Source organism: Aquila chrysaetos, chromosome 6, assembly GCF_900496995.4.
Source record: "Aquila chrysaetos chrysaetos chromosome 6, bAquChr1.4, whole genome shotgun sequence".
NCBI lineage: Eukaryota > Metazoa > Chordata > Aves > Accipitriformes > Accipitridae > Aquila > Aquila chrysaetos.
This window is the reverse complement of record NC_044009.1, coordinates 27,762,972-27,784,366: the sequence shown is the minus strand read 5'-3', so window position 1 is coordinate 27,784,366 and position 21,395 is coordinate 27,762,972. Positions and strand designations below refer to the sequence as shown.

At 41.1% G+C, this 21,395-nt stretch overlaps 1 protein-coding gene across 1 annotated transcript in view; it reads right to left on the bottom strand.

Annotated features, from left to right (window-relative positions):
- TTN (titin) overlaps positions 1 to 21,395 on the bottom strand; it is a 244,973-nt gene that overhangs the window by 23,971 nt on the left and 199,607 nt on the right. Inside the window, exons 285-293 of the mRNA XM_030019102.1 lie at positions 4,197 to 21,302; positions 3,574 to 3,870; positions 2,883 to 3,470; positions 2,480 to 2,782; positions 2,034 to 2,330; positions 1,280 to 1,567; positions 893 to 1,192; positions 493 to 795; positions 22 to 327 (exon numbers count right to left, since the gene is read on the bottom strand). Coding sequence (XP_029874962.1) covers positions 22 to 327; positions 493 to 795; positions 893 to 1,192; positions 1,280 to 1,567; positions 2,034 to 2,330; positions 2,480 to 2,782; positions 2,883 to 3,470; positions 3,574 to 3,870; positions 4,197 to 21,302 — 19,788 coding nt within the window. The remainder of the gene's footprint in view (positions 1 to 21; positions 328 to 492; positions 796 to 892; positions 1,193 to 1,279; positions 1,568 to 2,033; positions 2,331 to 2,479; positions 2,783 to 2,882; positions 3,471 to 3,573; positions 3,871 to 4,196; positions 21,303 to 21,395) is intronic.

Here is a 21,395-nt window from a genome sequence, read left to right as displayed (position 1 = left end):
AATCACTGAAAAGTACAGTACCAAGAATATCTTTAGCTTGAACGGGTTCCATCATTTCAATAGGCTCTCCTTGTCCAGCACAATTTATAGCAGACACGCGGAAATAATAATTAATACTTGGCTGAAGGTGGGATACAACATACTCAGTTGTTCTCACTTCTCCCTTAGTACTGACTACAGTCCATTCTTGCTCTTCACCTTCCCTTTTCTCCACCACATAGTTGGTAATTGGACTTCCTCCATCATAAGCAGGTTTAATCCAGCCAAGGGTGACAGATGTCTTGGTTGTATCCACAACCTTCAGCTTTGTTGGTGAGCCTGGCTTATCTGTAAGTGATAGGTTATAGGGAGAAAAAAAGTCAGCAGCCATATTTACAATTAATCATAAAGAGGAATAAAATTTGCCCTCAGTTACATTGGTGCAATTCCATTCTCATTGCTCATTGCCTGTTGTTTTCTAATTAATTAGAAATACTGCACATTGTATCTTACCAACAGGATCTGCAGCTTTGTAGAAGTCAGAAGCTTCAGAGAATGGACCTTGTCCAGCTGCATTGACAGCACAAACTCGGAAATGATATTCGCTGTTTTCAGTCAGACCTGTTACTTTCTGTCTGGTGTCCCGAATGGTTTCTTTAGTAACCTTGAACCAACTCAGACTCTTCTTGTCACGCTTCTCAAGAAAATATCCTGATATTTCACTGCCTCCATCAACAGTGGGCCTATTCCAGACAACAGTCATAGAATTCTTGGTTATCATTGTGACTTCTGGTACACTAGGTGGTCCAGGTGTAACTGAGTAAAAAAAGAAATATATGTCAGTAGATCAGTACTACTTAAAAATAATACACAAGACAGCTCAGTTGCATAAGTTATTTTATATGTTTCTTACCAAATGAATTTTTGGCTATAACAGGTTCAGACTCCAGTGAATCACCAACTCCAAACTTGTTCACACCACGGACACGGAACACATATTCATTTCCTTTGATGAGTTTTGTTGTAGTTATGATACACCCCTCCAGTTTTTCAGAAATTAAAGACCATACAACCCGACTTGTCTCCCGCTTTTCAACAACATAGTGTGTTACAGGTGCACCACCATCATCTGCTGGTGGGTCCCACGTTATTGTAATCTTTTCAGCAGTGACCGTCTTAAACTGTATAGGTCCACTTGGGGGTCCTGGCTTGTCTGTGGAAGGCAGAAGAAAGAAGATGTTAAGTATTTATTACTGAGTTATTGTTTAATAGTATAATACAGTCTTATCTCAAGACATACCAAGTATCTGTACTCTAACATGGGCTGATGCTGAACCCATGGCATTCTTCAATTTTAATTCATAGGTGCCACTGTTGAGTCGGTTTGCATCCTTGATGAGTATAGAAGCAAATTCTGTTGTGTTTTCAATAGACATTAGTGCACTGGTTTGTACCTCGTTGCCATTTTTGAACCATTCAATTGTGGGTATAGGCTTGCCTGAGATGCCTAGTTTTAGCTTAACTGAAGTTCCTGCTTTATATTTCACCACTTCTGTATATTCTGGTGGCACATCAATTTCAGGTGCACCTTAAGAAAAAATAAGAATAAGTTAAAAACATACTTATTTTAGACTTGTATTTAATAAAACCAAAAATAATAGTCCTTTATTTAAGCTAATAGTTACACACATTTTATAAGTACAGATCAAAGTAAGGATAGCATATATAACTTAAATCATAAATCTAGAACAAGTTAGAACTAATCCTACCAAGAAAAGGCAACCACATGTATAAATATAACCACTTTGGCCATGGGGCATGGGCAGACTTCTGTTGCTCATAGAATAAAGATACCATAAGACTAAAAATGCAGATACAGCCAAAGATGTTCATTACAATCATGTGCAAATAGCTCACAGTCATTCAAGCTTATTGACACAATCACTGTAAACTAGCCTTCCATATTTAAAAGACTATGATTCTACAAAACAGCACTGCATTTAAGCTTCCTAGTACCACAAAATGGTACCGTTATATCATCGCAAAACACGTACCATACGTATCAACACATGTGATAGGACCCACAACATCTGAGGGATTACTAATGGAACCAACAGCATTCTTAGCAAAGACCCGGAATTCATATCGGGAATTCTGTGTCAGACCAGTTACTGTGAACTGAGTCTCAATAACATTGGTGAAGCTAGCTTTTGTCCATCTGCCATCCGGAAGATCACGTCTTTCTACGATGTATCCAGTGATCTTGCTACCACCATCAAATGCTGGCTTCTGCCATGACAGAGTGATAGCAGTCTTGGACATATCCGACACACGAAGGTTTCTTGGTGGTTCTGCAGTAGGAAACGTAAGAGTATTGCTGATGAATAACAGCTGTTTTGAATATTGGCTTACTATACAGGATGGAATATCACAGGGGTAAAAAAAAAACCAAAACACTACTTAAATGGTTGGGCTGCTTTATTTTCTAGGGAATACATACCACAAGCATCAATTGCAAGGACTGGATCAGAAGGATGACTTGCTTTTCCGATGCCAGCTGCATTTTCTGCGTAAACTCTAAATTCATAGATAAGGCCAGCACTGATGGTGGTGACTTTGAAGTGAGTTGTGCGAATGAGGGTCTTGTTAGCCTTCTGCCATAATATACTATTCCTGTCTTTCATTTCCAGGTGGTATCCAATGACTGCACTGCCACCGTTAGTGACTGGTTCATGCCATCCAACAGTAATACTCTCTCGGGTGACATTCGTGACCCATGGTGTGGAAGGAGGGCCAGGGGTAGCTGATGATATAAAAAGAAGTGAATAATTGTTAACAAAATTGTATTTTCAACGTCAGAGCATTAAAACGTCGACCTATGGTGTGAGAAGCATATTACTCACTGTAAGGAAGCTTGACAACCACACATTGTGAGTCTATGTGATCGCTGATGCCAAAACGGTTCTCAGCTTTGATGCGGAATTGGTATTCTTCTCCTGTTGTGAGCTTCATAACTTTGATAACAGTTCTAGCAACGGTTGCAGACACTTCAGACCAAGCAGCAGTACTTGTTTCTCTTTTCAGTACGATATAGTTGGTAACTTGACTTCCACCATCATAAGCTGGAGGCTGCCATCTGAGTGTTACACTCTCTTCAGTGATATCACTAAGGACAACAGGACCAACAGGAGGACCGGGTCTATCCAGCACAACAATATTAACAAATGATTTTGTGGTGCCACTTGAGTTGGCAGCAGTAATGTCATATCTGCCAGCATCAGCAGCCACACTTTCTTTAAGGTTAATGATGAGACTTTCTGCAGTGGTTTCTGTGTGAAATCTCATGGTAGGTTTCAGTGGAATACCATCTCTAGACAATGTCACCTTTGGCTTTGGTTTTCCAGAAACGGGAATTTCAACTTTCAGGTTTGATCCCGCTCGAATATATACAGTGTTATGAGGGAAGCCCTTCATGTCAATCTCGGGAGATTCTGAAAAAGAAAACATTTTGAAACCATTAAAAAATGTTCTCTCTTTTGAAATATGAAGCCAATCTAATGTGTATCAACCTTTGCTTCATGTCAGAAAGCATACCTAATTGTTCTTTAACTGTAACAGGGAGCAGTAGTTCCTTAGGATCGCTTAAACCGGCTTGGTTTTCTGCAGACACCCTGAAGAAATAGTCAACATTCTCCTTAAGGCCATGGACAACATGATGAGTTGTCTTTACAACTGCACACTTAACCCATTTTTGCTGTCCTTTCTCAAGAGCTTCAATGAGGTAGCTCACAATTCTGCTTCCACCATCATGTTCTGGTTTTAGCCATGAAAGAGAAACACTGTCCTTTGTGACATTTGTTACTCCAAGTTTTTCTGGTGGACTGGGTTTTTCTAAGAAAAGAAGTGCAACAGGTTAAACAATATAGCAAGTATTTACTTTTTATTTTAGCAATTACACAGGAAAGCCATCTGGATTGAGAAAATGTGTTTTTAAATAAATTTGTATATTAGAAATATTTTAAGTAAAATGCAAGCAAAATTTAAAATTCAAGCTATTACTTAGCTATTTTTCATTTGTAAAATCACAGACGTACCTACCATAATATTATTTTTTTCACTGTAAATAGATGTAACACTTTTTATATTATTTGGAACTAAACATTTTAAAACATGTATTGTTTTAAATATTAACAAATATGTTTTTTAGTAAAACACACCTGTTATTTTTGTTCCCTCCTTGGTCTCAGAAGGCACTCCAACACCATACTCATTTTCTCCAGAAACCCGGAAGTAGTAAATGGCACCTTCTTGCAAGCCAGTCACTTTGTAGGACAGACGATGACAATTGTTCGTCACAGTGACCCACGCTTTTTTGCTAGCTTCTCGTTTTTCAATAACGTAGTTCTTTACAGGTGCTCCACCATCATTTTCAGGAACATCCCAAGATAACACAGCAGATTCTTTAGTTACGTCTTTTGCTGCAATATTAGATGGTGGGCCAGGAGTATCAAGAACTTTGACAATTAAAGTCAAGGTAGCAGTGTTCAGGATGTTTTGCAATGTTAGTGTGTATTTTCCAGAATCGTTTCTTGTTGCTTTTTCAATAGTAAGAGATGTGCAATTGTCTGAAGTATCAATGCTTGCTCGTGTACGGAGATCAGTGTCTGGTTTGTTCCACGTTACATTTGGGACTGGTTTGCCTCTGAAAGGAACAGTCATTGTGAATGATCCACCAGCCTTTACAATTAAAGTCTTCCGCATTTCACTGTCAATATCAAAGGAAGGTTCTTCTTCTCTTTCTTTTGCCACCTGAGGTTCCGAGACATCACTTGGTTCACTGGCACCAATTTTGTTAATGGATTTCACTCTAAAGATGTACTCAGAGCCTGCTACTAATCCAGTTATGGTGTATTCTGTGCCTCTTAAGTTCTGAATAGCAGTTGTCCAGTCAGTTTCATCAGTTTTCTTGTATTCAACTGTGTATCCTGTTACTGGAGCACCTCCATCAAACAGTGGCTTTGTCCACCCAATTGTTATATTTGACCTTGTAGAATCCACAATCTTAGGTTTAGATGGGGGAGATGGCAAGAACACTGGATCTTCTGCCCGAATTAATGGTGTGGTTTCACTTGGAAGGCTGAGGCCAGCAGCATTTTCTGCATAAACCCGGAATTCATATTCACAACCTTCACGGAGACCAGATGATTTCACTCTTAAATCATAAACTGGCTTTTTGTTTACACGAATCCATCTTAGGCTAGTTTTCTCACGTCTTTCAATTACATAGCCAGAGATCTCATTGCCTCCATCAGACTCAGGTCTTGCCCAGCACAGAGTTATCGAATCTTTGCTGACACTGGTGATCTCTAAAGATGTAGGTGGACTTGGGACTGTAAATGGGTCTAGGGCTCTGACAGCAACACTTTCTAGAGGCTCACCAACACCATACTTGTTAACTCCCATCACTCTGAAAATATACTCATTACCCTTCAGTAGTTTTGTCACTTTACAGGATGTTGTTCTAAGCTCTCCTTCACAAAGTGTCCATGCAATTCTGCTGGTCTCACGTTTTTCTACAATGTAATAATCAATATCTGCACCGCCATTTTCTTGAGGGGGTCCCCATGATAAATGGCACTTTTCAGCAGTAAGGCCATTTATTTCTAATGGGCCTGCAGGTGGGCCAGGTCTATCAAGTACTTTGCAATTAATTGCCAAAGATCTTGTTCCTGCAACATTTTGTAATGTTAGTACATACTGTCCTGAATCACCTCGGATACAGTCCTTAACGGTTATTGCAGTAGTGTGATCTGTTGAGGCTATTTCAACTCTAGCTTTTCCTTCAAGCTCCTTGCCATCCTTTGTCCATGAAATCACTGGAACTGGTCGTCCTGCAACATCAGCATTGACTTTAAACACCTCTCCAGCTTTCACAACTACAACATCCCTGAATTTGGCATCCATCATAATTCTTGGAGCTTCTACATCATCTTTTACAGTCACAGGTCCAGTTGATTCAGATGGCTGACTGAAGAGTCCAGCAGCATTCTTTGCAATCACACGGAATTCATATCGCTGGTCTTCTGTAAGTCCACCTACGTCAAAGTATGTTTCTTGCACATTAGTAAAATTGCACTTTAGCCAACGACCATCTGGTAACTCTCTGCGTTCAATAATATATCCTGTTACTTTAGCTCCACCATCATATTCTGGTTTAGTCCATTTCAGTGATACACATGTTCTTGTAATATTAGTAACTTCTGGTTGACCAGGAGGATCACATGGATCTCTTGCAGCAACTGGTTCACATGTTTTACTGCATTTGCCTATTCCGGCAATGTTTTCAGCATACACACGATATTCATACAGCAGTCCTTCATCAAGACCTGTAACTTTCATTTGAGTATCAGGTATAAGGCTCTTGTTGACTTTTGTCCAAAGAATGCTGCTTCTTTCTTTACGCTCCAAGTGATATCCTAGTACTCTGCTACCTCCATCATTAACTGGTACCTGCCAAGTTACAATCATGAAAGCTTTAGTTGCATGTGCCACATGAGGAGTTCCAGGTGGTCCCGGAGGCTTAAATGGATACTCTGCCACAACAGAAGGAGAATTAGTGTAAGTGCTTTTCCCATAGCGGTTTTCTGCACAAATACGGAATTGATATTCAGAGCCAGTGGTGAGTCGAGATACTTTAATTGATGTTCTTGCAACTGCTGCAGATACTACATCCCATGTTGTTGTGGTAGTTTCTCGCTTCTCCACAATGTAATTGCTAATATGGCACCCACCATCATATACTGGAGGTTTCCAAGACAGAGTTACACTATCAGCACTAATTTCATCAATATGCACATCAGTTGGTGGTCCTGGTCTGTCGAGGACAACTACAGTTAAAGAAGCTGTTGTTGATCCGGCAGTATTTGAAAGATGTAATTCATAATGTCCCAAATCTTCATTTGAAGCTTCCTTGATGGACAGTAAAGTTGAAGTCTTTGATGTCTGAACATTTACCCTGGTTGTCTCTTTTAAGGGATTCCCATCCTTCTTCCAGCTAACAGTTGGAAGAGGTCGCCCTCTGAATGGCACATCAATCTTAAGATCATCTCCAGCTTTCACAGTGAATGTGTTGAAAAGGAGCTCAGCAGATGGCTGGATTTCAATATCTTTTGCAATGACTGGGACACCAAGTTCTCTTGGATCACTTTTTCCTTTTTCATTAACAGCAATCACTCTGAAACTGTACTCTTCTCCCATACTTAAACCTGTTATTGTTGCTTCTAATGTTTTCACCTGTGTACATGCACTCCATTTTATACTTCCTTTAGTTTGCATTTCTACTATATAACCAGTAATTTTACTACCACCATCGCTCTCTGGCTTTTCCCATTTAATTGAAGCAGAGTTGCGAGTCACATCAACAAGAATGACCTTTGCAGGTGGAGAAGGTGGTTCAGAAACCTTAATTGGGTCAGGTGTTTCTGCTGGTAAGCCAACCCCATATTCATTTACAGCTAGAACACGGAAGTAATAACTACATCCTTCTTGTAGCTGAGTAATTTTGAAGGAATTCTTTGTGCAGTTGTTTGTAATTGTGGCATATGCCTTTCTTGTGGATTCTCGCTTTTCAACTACATAGTTGGTAATTTTAGCTCCACCATCAATAAGTGGCGGTTCCCAGGCTAATGTTACAAAATCTTTCTTCACTTCTCTGATTGTCAGGTTTATAGGTGCACTAGGTGTATCAAGCACTCTGACATTAACAAAAGCTGATTTTTTGCCACTGTTGTTCTCTAAAGTAAGATTGTATCTACCACTATCAAATCTATTCACATTGTCAATGACCAGCATTGTATAAGAACTGGTGACTTCAATCTGAGCTCGCTCACTAATTGTTCCTTCTGCTTTCTCCCATTTAACTTCAGGTTCTGGTCTTCCTTTGATGGTGACAAAGAGGCGTAATGTACCACTAGCACGTACAGTGACTACTTTTCTGAGATCTGCATCAAGCTCAATTTCAGGAGGTTCAATCTTGTCTGCTGCTATGACTGTACCAGGTATAGTAGCAGGTTCTCCTACTCCTTCTGAGTTGATGGCACAAATGCGGAAGTTATACTCCTGGTTCTCTTTAAGTTTTGTAACAGTGAACTGTTTTGCTTGTAGGCCTGTTGGTGGTGTGCAGGTAGTCCATTCATCAGCAGCAGCTTCTTTTACTTCTACTACATATCCCTTAACTGGAGCACCGCCATCATAAATGGGCTTACTCCAGGCAAGGGAAACTGATGATCTGGAAGTGTCTGTAACCTTTGGATTACTTGGTGGACCTGGTGGATATAATACATCACAAGCACGATAGAAAATGGATGGTTCACTGGGTTCCCCTACCCCTGCAGCATTTTCAGCAGAAACTCTAAATTCATAGAAATGCCCATCAGTAAGACCTGTTGCTCTGAATCGCAAGTCCGTCAGCCTTTTCTTATTGCATTTGGTCCACCGGATACCATCTTTGTCTCGTTTTTCAAGTATGTAACCTTCAATTTCAGCTCCCCCATCATCTTCTGGTCGACACCATGTTACCACCATAGAATCTTTTGTGATTGCTGAAACTTCAGGTGTTGAAGGAGGACCGGGGGGTTTGTATGGATTACGAGCCACAATTGGCTCAGATTCCAAGGGTTCTCCAGTTCCATATTTGTTCACTGCCATTACACGGAAAATGTACTCATTGCCAGCAAGGAGTCTGGTTACTTTGTGGTTAAGAGCCTGCACATCTGTTGCTACTTGTGTCCATGAAAGCCTGCTTGTCTCTCTCTTCTCAATGATATAATGTGAGATACTAGAACCACCATCATGTAAAGGTGGAGCCCATGCCAAGTAGCATTTTTCTGCAGTGACACCTGTAACTTTCAAAGGTCCTTCTGGAGGTCCTGGCCTGTCAAGCACTTTTACAGTGATTGGTATAGATTTTGTGCCACCAACATTTCTGAGGTTAAGAGTATAGTGACCTCCATCTACTCTTACACAGTCTTTGACAGTAAGAGTTGTTTTCTGAATGGTAGATTTAATTTCCATTCTTGCAGTTGCTTCTTCAAGGTCTTTACCATCTTTTGACCATGTAATGTCAGGAATAGGTTTGCCGTGGATATCAGCTTCAAGAACAAAGGTTTCTCCAGCATGAACAACAATGACATCTTTGTATTTAGGATCCAGAGAAGCCCCTGGTGCTTCAATTTCATCTCTGGCAGTAATGGGCCCTGTACTTTCAGATGGTTCACTCAAGCAACCTGCTGCATTTCTTGCAATTACTCTAAATTCGTATCGTTGGTCTTCAACAAGACCACTTACTGTAAATTCTGTTTCCAACACATTTGTAAAGCTGGCTTTCATCCAGCGACCATCTGGTAGTTCTTTCTTTTCTACAATATATCCAGTTATTTTGCTTCCACCATCATATTCTGGTTTTTTCCACTTCAATGTGATATTATTTCTCGTAACAACAATGGCCTCTGGGCGGCCAGGTGGGTCACAAGGATCTCGGGCAACATATAATTCTGATACTTTGCTGACTTTGCCAATGCCAACAATGTTTTCAGCAGAAACTCTGAACTCATATTCAAGACCTTCTTCAAGGCCATCTGTTTTGTATTTGGTGTCTGCAATGAGTGACTTGTTCTGTTTTGTCCAAAGAATGCTGTTCTTATCTTTACGTTCAAGATGGTAGCCAAGAACTTTGCTTCCTCCATCATTAACTGGTTCATGCCACTCTACAATCATATGGTCCTTGGAAGCTGCTGTTACAAATGGGGTTCCAGGTGGCCCAGGCACCTTGTAGGGGTATTGCACAACAACTGGTTTAGAATCCAAAGGAGAGCTCTTCCCATATCTATTTTCAGCAGAAATCCTGAACTGGTATTCAGAACCTGTTTTAAGCTTTGTTGCTTTGATAGTTGTTCTTGCAACTGTTGCTGACACAATGCTCCACGTGGTAGTGCTTGTGTCACGCTTTTCTACTATATAGTTGCTTATCTGACAGCCGCCAGTATAATCAGGTGGATCCCATGATAAAACAACAAAGTCTGCGCTAACTTCATCAAAGCGGACAGGTCCTTGTGGTGGGCCAGGCTTTTCCAGTACAATTATGCTCAGGTGCTCTGTTGCCGTACCTGCTGTATTCGTTGCTGTTACTGTATATTTACCAAAGTCTTCCTTGTTGCTTTCTTTAATATGTAAGATAGTTGATGTTGATGTATCCTGAATATGTAACCTGGTTGTCTGTTTCAGTGGCTGCTCATTCTTTGTCCAAGTAATAGTAGGTTTGGGTCTACCTATAAATGGTACTTCTACCTTTAGATCTTCTCCAGCCTGTACACTGTATGTATTAAACATCAGTTTGAAAGTTGGCTCAATTGTCAAGTCTTTAGCTATCACAGGAATTCCAAGTGCTCTGGGATCGCTTTTGCCTTTTTCATTGTAGGCAATCACACGAAATTGATATTCCTGTCCTGAACTCAAACCAGACACAACTGCATTGCATGTTTTGGTCTCACTAACAACACTCCATTTTTCTGTTCCTTTAGGCAGCATTTCAACAATGTATCCCAAAATTCTGCTACCTCCATCATGTTCAGGTTTTTCCCATGTAAATGATGCACTTCTCTGAGTCACATCGGTGAGTGTTACTTTCCCAGGAGGCAGAGGTGGCTCTGAGGCTTTGACAGCGTCCGTGGTTTCAGCTGGAACACCAATTCCAAATTCATTTTCAGCCATAACTCTGAAGTAATAAATTGCTCCTTCTGTAAGATTTTCAACTTTAAAACTTGTCTTGCCACACTTAGCACTTACATTTGCAAATGCCTTCCTGGTTGACTCACGCTTGTCTATTACATAGTTCTTTACCTTTGCACCACCATCGATAATGGGCGGTTCCCAAGATAATACAGCAGAATCCTTCCTTATATCTTTTACCACTAAGTTTTGTGGTGGTCCTGGTGTGTCCAAGACTTTTACTGTAACAAATGCAGATTTAGAACCACTGCTGTTCTCCAACTTAAGAATGTACTTTCCAGCATCATTTCTATCACAGTTGTCAATTGAAAGTTGTGTGTAGTTTATGCCTTTATCAATCTGAACTTTTTCTGTGAATTCACCTTCCTCTCGAGACCATGTGATGTCAGGTGTTGGTCGTCCTCTGAATGGTATGTGAATCCTAGCAGAGCCGCCAGCTCTAACCACTATCCCTTTCCTTAGCTCTGAATCAATATCAAGTTCTGGAGCTTCAAGTTTGTCTTCTGGTTTAATAGTACCAGGAACTGATGCAGCCTCTCCTACACCAATCTTGTTGAGGGCACACACTCGTAGTTTATATTCTTGATGTTCAATAAGCTTTTTGATTTCAAATCGAGTGGGACGTACACCTGTCTGTGGAGTAACAAGTGACCATTCATCTTCATCTGCTTTGCAGATTTCTACAAGGTATCCCTGGATTTCACAACCACCATCATAAATAGGTTTACTCCAACCAAGTGTAACAGAAGTTTTGGTGGTATCCACAACATGGGCGTTTGTAGGTGGGCCAGGCTTGAACATGGGGTCACAAGCTTTAAAGTAAGGAGAAACTTGGCTTGGTTCACTCACTCCAGCAGCATTTTCAGCAGAAACTCTGAATTCATATTCATGATCCTCTGTTAAACCTGTAACTCTTAATCGCAAATCTGTAATTCGGCGTTTATTGCATTTTATCCATCTGATGCCTGCTCGGTCTCTCTTTTCTACTATGTAACCTATGATTTCACTACCTCCATCACTATCTGGCCGGCTCCAGCAGACAGTCATAGAATCCTTTGTGATGTTGGTAATTTCCAAAGCCTTTGGTGGTCCAGGAACCACAAATGGATTTTTCATCATTACTGGCACAGATTCTAAAGGCTCACCAACCCCGTATTTGTTAACTGCCATAATACGGAAAACATATTCATTTCCTTCCAAGAGTTTTGTTACTTTCAGCATTGTAGGTAAAACCTCTGAAGCAACAACAGTCCATGCTAGGCGACTAGTTTCTCTCTTCTCCACAATGTAATGAGAAATATCACTGCCACCATCATGAAGAGGAGGAGCCCATGCCAATGAACATTTTTCAGCTGTAACTCCTGTCACTTGGACTGGGCCCTCTGGAGGTCCTGGCCTGTCCAGGACTTTTACATTTACTGGTACTGTTTTTGTTCCTGCAACATTAGAGGCTTCTAAAATGTACTGTCCACCATCAACTCTAATAGCATCTTTTACAATTATTAATGCACTGAAATCTGTGTTCTTTATTTCATATCTAGCAGTTTCCTCAAGCTCTTTATCTCCTTTGTACCACTTAATGGTTGGTAGTGGCTTTCCATGAACATCAGCCTCAAGTCTGAATGTTTCACCAGCATTTACAACAATTGTGTCTTTGTACTTCGGATCCATTGAAATTCGTGGAAGTTCAACTTCATCCCTTGCTGTTATTGGTCCTGTACTGTCAGAAGGTTTGCTTATTGCACCTGCAGCATTCTTTGCAATTACTCTAAATTCATATCTTTGGTCTTCAGTAAGCCCTGTTACAGTGAACTGAGTTTCAATGATATTTGTAAAGCTAGCTTTCATCCAGCGACCATCTGGTAAGTCACGTTTCTCTACAATATAACCAGTAATCTTACTTCCACCATCATATTCTGGTTTGGTCCACTGCAGAGTAATAGAGCTTCTTTTTATTATTATAGCTTCTGGGCGACCTGGAGGATCACATGGGTCACGAGCTACATAGCACTCAGAAACTTTACTTGTTTTGCCTACACCAACAATATTTTCTGCAGAAACTCGAAACTCATATTCAATTCCTTCTTCAAGGTTAGTTGTCTTAAAACTTGTGTCCTGAATAATAGTCTTGTTCACTTTAGCCCATAAAATGCTGTTTTTCTCCTTTCTCTCAAGATGGTAGCCCAACACTCTACTGCCACCATCATTTATTGGTTCATGCCACTGTACTACCATGGAATCTTTTGTAACCGTTGTCACAAATGGTGTGCCAGGAGGTCCTGGTTCCTTGTAGGGGTACTGTGCTACAACTGGTACAGATTCCAATGCAAAGCTCTGCCCGTACCTGTTCTCAGCAAATATTCTGAACTGGTATTCTGAACCAGTTTTCAGTTTAGTCACTTTCAGTGTAGTTCTTGCAACAGTAGCCGAAACTGTTTCCCATACAGTGGTTGTTGTATCTCTCTTGTGAACAACATAGTTGGTGATTTGGCAGCCGCCTGTGTACACTGGGGGATTCCATGATAGGGTAATACTTTCTGCACTTATTTCATCAAACTTCACAGGTCCTACTGGAGGGTCAGGTTTGTCTAGAGTTATAATTTCAACAGAGGCAGACTTTTGCCCAACAACATTAGCCACAGTGATTTCATAAGTGCCACTGTCCTCTTTGCTAGTTTCTTTAATATTCAATATAGTAAGATCAGTCAAATCGCTAACATTCACCCTTGTCGTCTGCCTCAATGGCTGGCCATCTTTTACCCAGGTAACAGTTGGTTTCGGTCGACCTGCAATTGGTACTTCTACTTTCAGATCTTGTCCCACTTGGATACTATAACTGTGAAAAGCAGGTCTTACATCAGGTTCAATCACCAGGTCTTTGGCAACTATTGGAACTGCAAGTGCTTTAGGATCACTCTTACCCTTTTCATTTACAGCCATTACTCTAAAAAGATATTCTTCCCCTTGAGTTAGGTTAGTAATAACCGCTTCGAGTGTTTTTACACGAGCACACTCTGACCACTTCTCACTACCCTTTGCTTGCATTTCAACAATGTATTGTATGATTTTGCTGCCACCATCATGTTCAGGTTTTGCCCAGCTTAGTGAGATACTGTTTCTCGTGACATCATCCACTGTTATTTTCCCAGGAGGCTGTGGAACTTCAGCAACTTTAACTGGGTCACTGGTTTCTGCAGGGAGGCCAATTCCATATTCATTCTCAGCAGAGATTCTAAAGAAGTAATAGCAGCCCTCCTGAAGTTGATCTACTTTCCATGAAGTCTTGTGGCAGTTTGTTACAACAGCTGCATATGCTTTTCTTGTTGCTTCACGCTTTTCAATAATGTAATTCTTTATTTTTGCTCCACCATCCAAGAGAGGAGGCTCCCATGAAAGTGAAACAGAGTCTTTAGTGATCTCTCTGATTTTTAAATTAACAGGTGCACTTGGGGTATCCAGTACTCTTACACTGACAAAGGCAGACTTGGTTCCACTGCTGTTTTCTAAAGTCAGAGTATATTTTCCAGTATCAAATCTGTTAACGTTGTCTAGAACAAGGGAAGTAAAGCTGCTAGTGGTATCAATAATAGCTGCCTCTCTGATCTCACCATCCATTTTACCCCATTTTACTTCAGGTGTTGGACGACCTCTGATGGGAACAAACAGTCTTAAGGAACCTCCTGCCCTCACATTTACAATCTTCCTTAATTCCATGTCAAGGTCAAGGTCTGGTGCCTCCATCTTCTCTTCCACAATAACAGAACCAGGAACATCTGCATGCTCTCCAACTCCTGCTTTATTAACTGCACATATGCGGAATTTGTATTCATGTTTTTCCACTAATTTTTCTACTTCCATGTGAGTATTCTTAATTCCAGTTGGAGGGGTACAAATTGCCCATTGGCCGTCACTTACATCACATTTTTCCACAATGTATCCCTGAATTTCAGAGCCACCATCATAGATAGGTTTACCCCATGAAAGGAAAACCGAAGATCTTGTAACATCCACAACTTTAGGATTATTGGGTGGACCTGGCTTGTAAATAGGATCACACGCTTTGTAGTAAGTGGAAGGTGGGCTCGGTTCACTAAGACCAGCAGCATTTTCAGCTGAAACTCTGTACTCGTAATCATGATTTTCTATAAGCCCAGTCACTCTGTATCGCAGTTCACTTATCAAGCGTTTGTTACATCTTGTCCAGCGAATACCTTCCTTATCTCGTTTTTCAAGGACGTAGCCCAGGATTTCACTACCACCATCTGAGGCTGGCCTTTCCCATACAACTATCATAGAATCCTTGGTAATGGCTGTGACTTCTGGTGCTTTTGGTGCAAGTGGCACTACAAATGGGTTCTTTGCAAGAACTGGTTCGGACTCGAGAGGTTCACCAACGCCGTATTTATTTACCGCCATGATGCGGAAAACATATTCATTTCCTTCTAAAAGTTTTGTAACTTTGCAATTTAGGGTTTGCACATTTGAATCAATGACTGTCCACACCAAGCGACTGGTTTCCCTTTTTTCTACAACGTAGTGTGAAATATCGCTACCACCATCTTGTAGCGGAGGTTTCCATGACAGCATGCATTTTTCAGCAGTAACGCCTGTAATCTCAACAGGACCTTCTGGTGGTCCAGGTCTATCAAGAACTTTGACGTTAACGGGAACTTTCTTTTCACCTGCAACATTCTTTGCCAGTAGTACATACTGACCACTGTCAACTCTAATGGCTTCCTTCACACTAAGGCTTGTTGCAAAATCGGTACTTTTTATTTCCATACGAGCAGTATTTGTCAGCTCACGATCACCTTTTAACCACTGAATGGAAGGTATTGGTTTGCCATGAACGTCAGCATCAAGCCTGAATGACTCACCAGCATGCACTACAATAGTGTCTTTGTATTTTGGATCCATACTTATATGAGGAGGTTCTACTTCATCTCTTGCTGTAATTGCCCCTGAGCTCTCAGATGGTTCACTGAAAATACCTGCAGCATTTCTTGCTATAACACGGAACTCATACCTCTGGTTTTCAACTAGACCAGTTACTTCAAATTGGGTATCAATGACATTTGTAAAGCTTGCTTTCATCCAACGACCATCAGGTAGCTCCTTCTTTTCAACAACATAGCCTGTGATCTTGCTTCCACCATCATATACAGGTTTCTTCCACTGAAGTGTTACTGAGCTTCTTGTGACAATTATAGGTTCTGGACGACCTGGAGGGTCACATGGATCATGTGCAGTGTAGCATTCAGATGCTCTACTTGCCTTTCCAATGCCCACTATGTTTTCTGCATAAACTCTGAACTCATATTCAAGACCTTCCTCAAGGCCAGTTGTCTTAAATTTGGTATCTGGAATAGGTGTTTTATTGAGTTTAGCCCACAGAATGCTGTTTCTTTCTTTACGCTCCAAGTGATACCCAATGATCTTGCTACCACCATCATTGACTGGTTCATTCCACTGTACCACCATGCTGTCTTTTGAGACGTTTGTTACAAAAGGCATTCCAGGTGGACCGGGAACTTTAAATGGGTATTGGGCTATGATTGGCTCTGAAGTGAGATAGGTACTCTTCCCGTATCTGTTCTCAGCTGCGATTCTGAACTGATATTCACAGCCAGTCTTTAATCGACTTGCTTTTATAGTTGTTCTTGCAACAGTAGCTGACACAATCTGCCAAGTGGTGGTGGAAGTGTCTCTTTTTTCTACAATGTAATTATTGATAGAGCTACCACCATCGTACTTGGGTGGTTCCCAGGAAATGGTAATACTATCTGCTGTTACTTCATCTACTTTTACTGGTCCAGTTGGAGGTCCTGGTTTGTCAAGGACAACAATATTTAGGGTCTCAGTTGCTTCACCTGCAGAGTTTGTAAGTTTAACTAAATAATTCCCCACATCTTCTCTGCATGCTTCTTTTATTGTTAACACTGTGTTATTTTCTGAACTTTCTGCATTTACTCTTGTCGTCTGCTTCAATGCCACATTGTCTTTATGCCAAAACACTGCTGGTTTGGGTCGACCAACAAAAGGAACATCAACCTTTAAGTCCTCTCCTGCTAGAACACTGAAGGTGGTAAACAGTAGTTTGAAAGCTGGTGGAATCACAAGATCCTTTGCAATAACTGGTATACCCAGCTGGCGGGGATCACTGATACCTTTCTCATTCTGAGCCGAAACACGGAAGGTGTATTCTTCACCTTGGATCAATCCTGTAATAGTGGCTTCAGTAACTTTTACTGTAGCACAAGTTGACCACTTTTCACTGCCTTTGCTTTGCATTTCTACAATGTAGCCCAGAATTCTGCTACCACCATCATGTTCAGGTTTTTCCCAAGATAAGGATACGCTATTTCTTGTGACATCCAACAAAGTTATTTTCCCCGGTGGAAGTGGTCTCTCTGATACTTTTACGGATTCTGAAGTTTCAACTGGAAGGCCTATTCCATACTCATTTTCAGCTAGGACTCTGAAGTAGTAGTTGCAGCCTTCTTGCAGTGAATCAACTTTCCAGGTGGTCTTGTGGCAATTGGCATTAACAGTTGAATAAGCTTTTCTTGTTGATTCACGCTTTTCAACAATGTAATTTTTTATTTTAGAGCCACCATCTATGAGAGGAGGCTCCCACGTGAGAGTAACAGATGATTTTGTAACTTCTTTTATTTTCAAATCTTGAGGTGCCCCTGGGGTATCAAGAACTCTGACATTCACAAATGCTGACTTACTACCTGAGCTGTTTTCAATTGTCAGTATGTATTTGCCACTATCAAATCTATTTACGTTTTCCACAATAAGTAGAGTGTAAGAGCTTGTTGATTCAATGCTCGCTCTATCCAAAGATTCTCCATGTTCTCTTGTCCATTTTACTTCAGGTGCTGGTCTTCCTTTGATTGGGACAAAGAGCCTTAGAGTACAGCAGGCTCTAATAGTGACAACCTTACGTAGTTCTGCATCAAGTTCAATCTCTGGAGGTAGCATTCTTTCTTCAGCTTTTGGAGTCCCAGGAACAAGAGCAGGTTCTCCGAGACCTTCAGAGTTCATAGCATATATCCGTATTTTATACTCCTGATTTTCTTTCAGGTCAGTGATGGTAAAAGAAGTGGCCTTTAAACCTACTGGTGGAGTTACAATCTTCCATTCATCTTCTTCAGGTAGTGCGATCTCAACCATGTAACCTGTGATCTCTGAACCACCATCATATATTGGTTTGTTCCATGCTATTGTAATTGAGGACTTGCTGCTATCCAAAACACGAGGATTACCTGGGGGACCAGGCTTAAATACAGTATCACAAGCTTTATAGAATGGACTGGTTGGACTTGGCTCACTGACTCCAGCAGCATTTTCAGCCATGACTCTGTATTCATATTCATGGCCTTCTGTCAGTCCAGACACTTTATAACGTAAGTCAGTAACAACCCGTTTGTTACATTTCACCCACCGTAGACCAGCCCTGTCTCGACGTTCCACAATATAGTTAGTTATTGGGCTCCCACCATCAGAATCAGGATGGCCCCAACAGACAACCATAGAATCTTTTGTAATTGCTGTAACTTCAGGTGTTTTAGGTGGATCAGGTGGCACATATGGATTTACTGCAAGAACAGGCTCTGATTCCAGAGGCTCACCAACTCCATATTTGTTAACAGCCATAACACGGAACACATACTCATTGCCCTTCAACAGCTTAGTAACCTTCAGTTTAGTTAATGGAACTTCTGTGGCTACAGCTGTCCATGCCAATCTACTGGTTTCACGTTTTTCAACCACATAATGGTCAATCTTTGCTCCCCCATCATCCAGTGGAGGTAGCCATGACAGCACACATTTTTCTGCAGTGACTTCAGACACAGTCAAAGGTCCTTCTGGGGGACCAGGTCTATCAAGAACTTTAACATTGAAGATATGCTTGGCAAAACCACCAGGATTTGTTGCAGTAAGTGTATAGGCACCGCCATCTCTTCTTGAAGAATCTTTATTGATAAGAACAGTAGAGAAATCTGCTATTTTTATTTCTAATTTTGCTGTGTCTTCAAGTTCTTTTTCTCCTTTTGTCCATGTCATAGTTGGTGGAGGGCGACCTGAAACATCAGCCTCAAGTCTGAAAACTTCACCTGCTTTCAGCACTAAGGTGTCTTTGTATTTAGCATCCACCCTTATCTTTGGTGCTTCAATGTCATCTCTACAAGTTATTGCATCTGATGGCTCAGAGGGCTGACTAACAGCCCCACCAGCGTTCCTAGCAATCACACGGAATTCATAGGCAGCATCTTCTGTCAAACCACTTACAGTGAATTCAGTCTCTAGTATGTTGCTGAAATTAGCCTTCAGCCAACGGCCATTAGGAAGGTCTCTTTTTTCAACAGTGTAGCCAGTTATCTTAAAACCTCCATTATATTCTGGTTTAGTCCACTTCAGTGTAACTGCATGTCTTGTAATGTTCAGAGGTATCGGCTTACCAGGTGGATCTATTGGGTCGAGGGCAAACACAGGCTCAGATGGCTTGCTTGGCTTACTCTTCCCAGCCAGATTTTCTGCTATAACACGGAATTCATATGCAATGCCATCAGTAAGTCCAGTTGATTTAAAGATATTGCCTGATACCAGCATTTTACTTACAGTCTGCCAAAGAATGCTATTTCGTTCTTTTCTTTCAACATGATATCCCAGAATTGGGCTTCCACCATCAGTTACTGGTTCATTCCAGCTAATGGTCATGGTTTCTTTGGTGACTGCAATCACCTGAGGAGTGCCAGGAGGCCCAGGTACCTTAAATGGGTAGTTGGCAACTACAGACTCTGAAGTAATGGCTGGACCAATTCCATATCTGTTTTGAGCTTTAACACGGAACTGATACTCAACTCCAGTAGTAAGACGAGTGGCTTTAAATGTAGTACGTATCACTGTGGTTGCCAATTCAGTCCATGTGGTACTGTCAGTTTGACGCATTTCTACAACGTAGTTACTTATTGGTACGCCACCATCATTCAGAGGAGGCTCCCATGAGAATGTTAGAAAGTCAGATGAAATTTCGTCAAATTTGATTGGTCCAGTAGGAGGTCCAGGTATGTCATGAACCTGAACTGTGATTACTTCACTAACTTCTCCAACAATATTTTTAGCTGAGAGTGGATATTGACCACTATCACTTCGTTTACATTCATTGATGGTTAGTATGGTTGCAGTTGCAGTATTTTCATAATTTACCCTTTGTGTTTGCTTAAGTATCTGGTCTTCTTTCTTCCAAGTCACAGTAGGCCTTGGACGACCAAGCACAGGGATTTCAATCTTGATATTGTCACCAGCTTTGGCAATGACTGTTTTCTGGTAGATACCACGGAGGTCAAACTCTGGTAGCATTGTTTGCTCCTTGATAATAACTGGTCTGCTTTCTCTTGGGGCACTTCTTCCAGCACTGTTAACTGCCATAACCTGGAAAGTATATTCTTCATTTTCAGTTAGATTCTTTACTACACAGTCCAGTGTTTTTACAGTGGTGATGTGTGCCCACTGGTTGGTTCCTTTTCTCTGTGCTTCAATTACATACCCAGTGATCTTGCTGCCACCGTCATGTTCTGGTTTTGGCCAAGCCAGGCTAACTGAGCTCCGTGTTACATCCATAATATTAAGGCTTTCAGGTGGGGATGGTGCCTCAGAAGCTCTTACTGGTTCTGCAGTTTCAGCTGGTTCACCAATACCATACTCATTTTCAGCCAGCACTCTGAAATAGTATTCACACCCCTCAGCCAAATTAGGAATCCTAAAGGAACACTTCTGGCAGTTGGTTGTGACTGTTGAATATGCTTTCCGAGTTGATTCACGTTTCTCAACAATATAGTTTGTTATACGTGAACCGCCATCTATCAGAGGCATATCCCATTGGAGGGTGATGCTGTCTTTGGTTATTTCTCTAGGCTTAAGGTTTATTGGTGGACCTGGTGTATCCAAGACTTTTACATTTACAAAGCCAGTCTTCTTACCAGCAGCATTTTCAAGAGTCATTATGTATTTTCCTGCATCATATCTGGTACACTCTGTGACAATCAAGAGTGTAAAAGAGTCTGTATTTTCAATATTGGCACGTCCTTTGAGTGAAACACCATCTTTTGTCCATGTAACTTCTGGGGTTGGACGTCCTCTAATTGGCACAAAAATCCGAATAGTTAATCCAGCTCTAACAACAAGCGTTCTTCTTAGCTCAGCATCTAATTCAAAGTCAGGAATCTCTTCCCGGTCTTTGATTTCCACACTTGGAATTATTGCTGGTTCACCGACACCTGCAGCATTCATGGCAGAGATTCTGAAATTGTATTTGGCTCCTGTCTGCAGATGAGCAACAACAAACTGAGTGATTCTTAAAGCAGTCCCTGTCGTGTCTTTTACCCATTCTTCTTCTCCTTCCTTTTGATGCTCTACTATATAACCAATTATGTCAAGACCACCGTCATAATGAGGCTTGCCCCAGGCTAAAGATGCACTTGTCTTTGTAGTATCAGTCACTCTTGGATTTGCAGGTGGACCTGGTGGGTCTGAAAAGTGAGGAAAAGATAAAACATTACATTACAGAGGAAGTTACTCTTACACTGCCTGAAAGTGCTCCCTGCCCATCCCACCCACTCCCA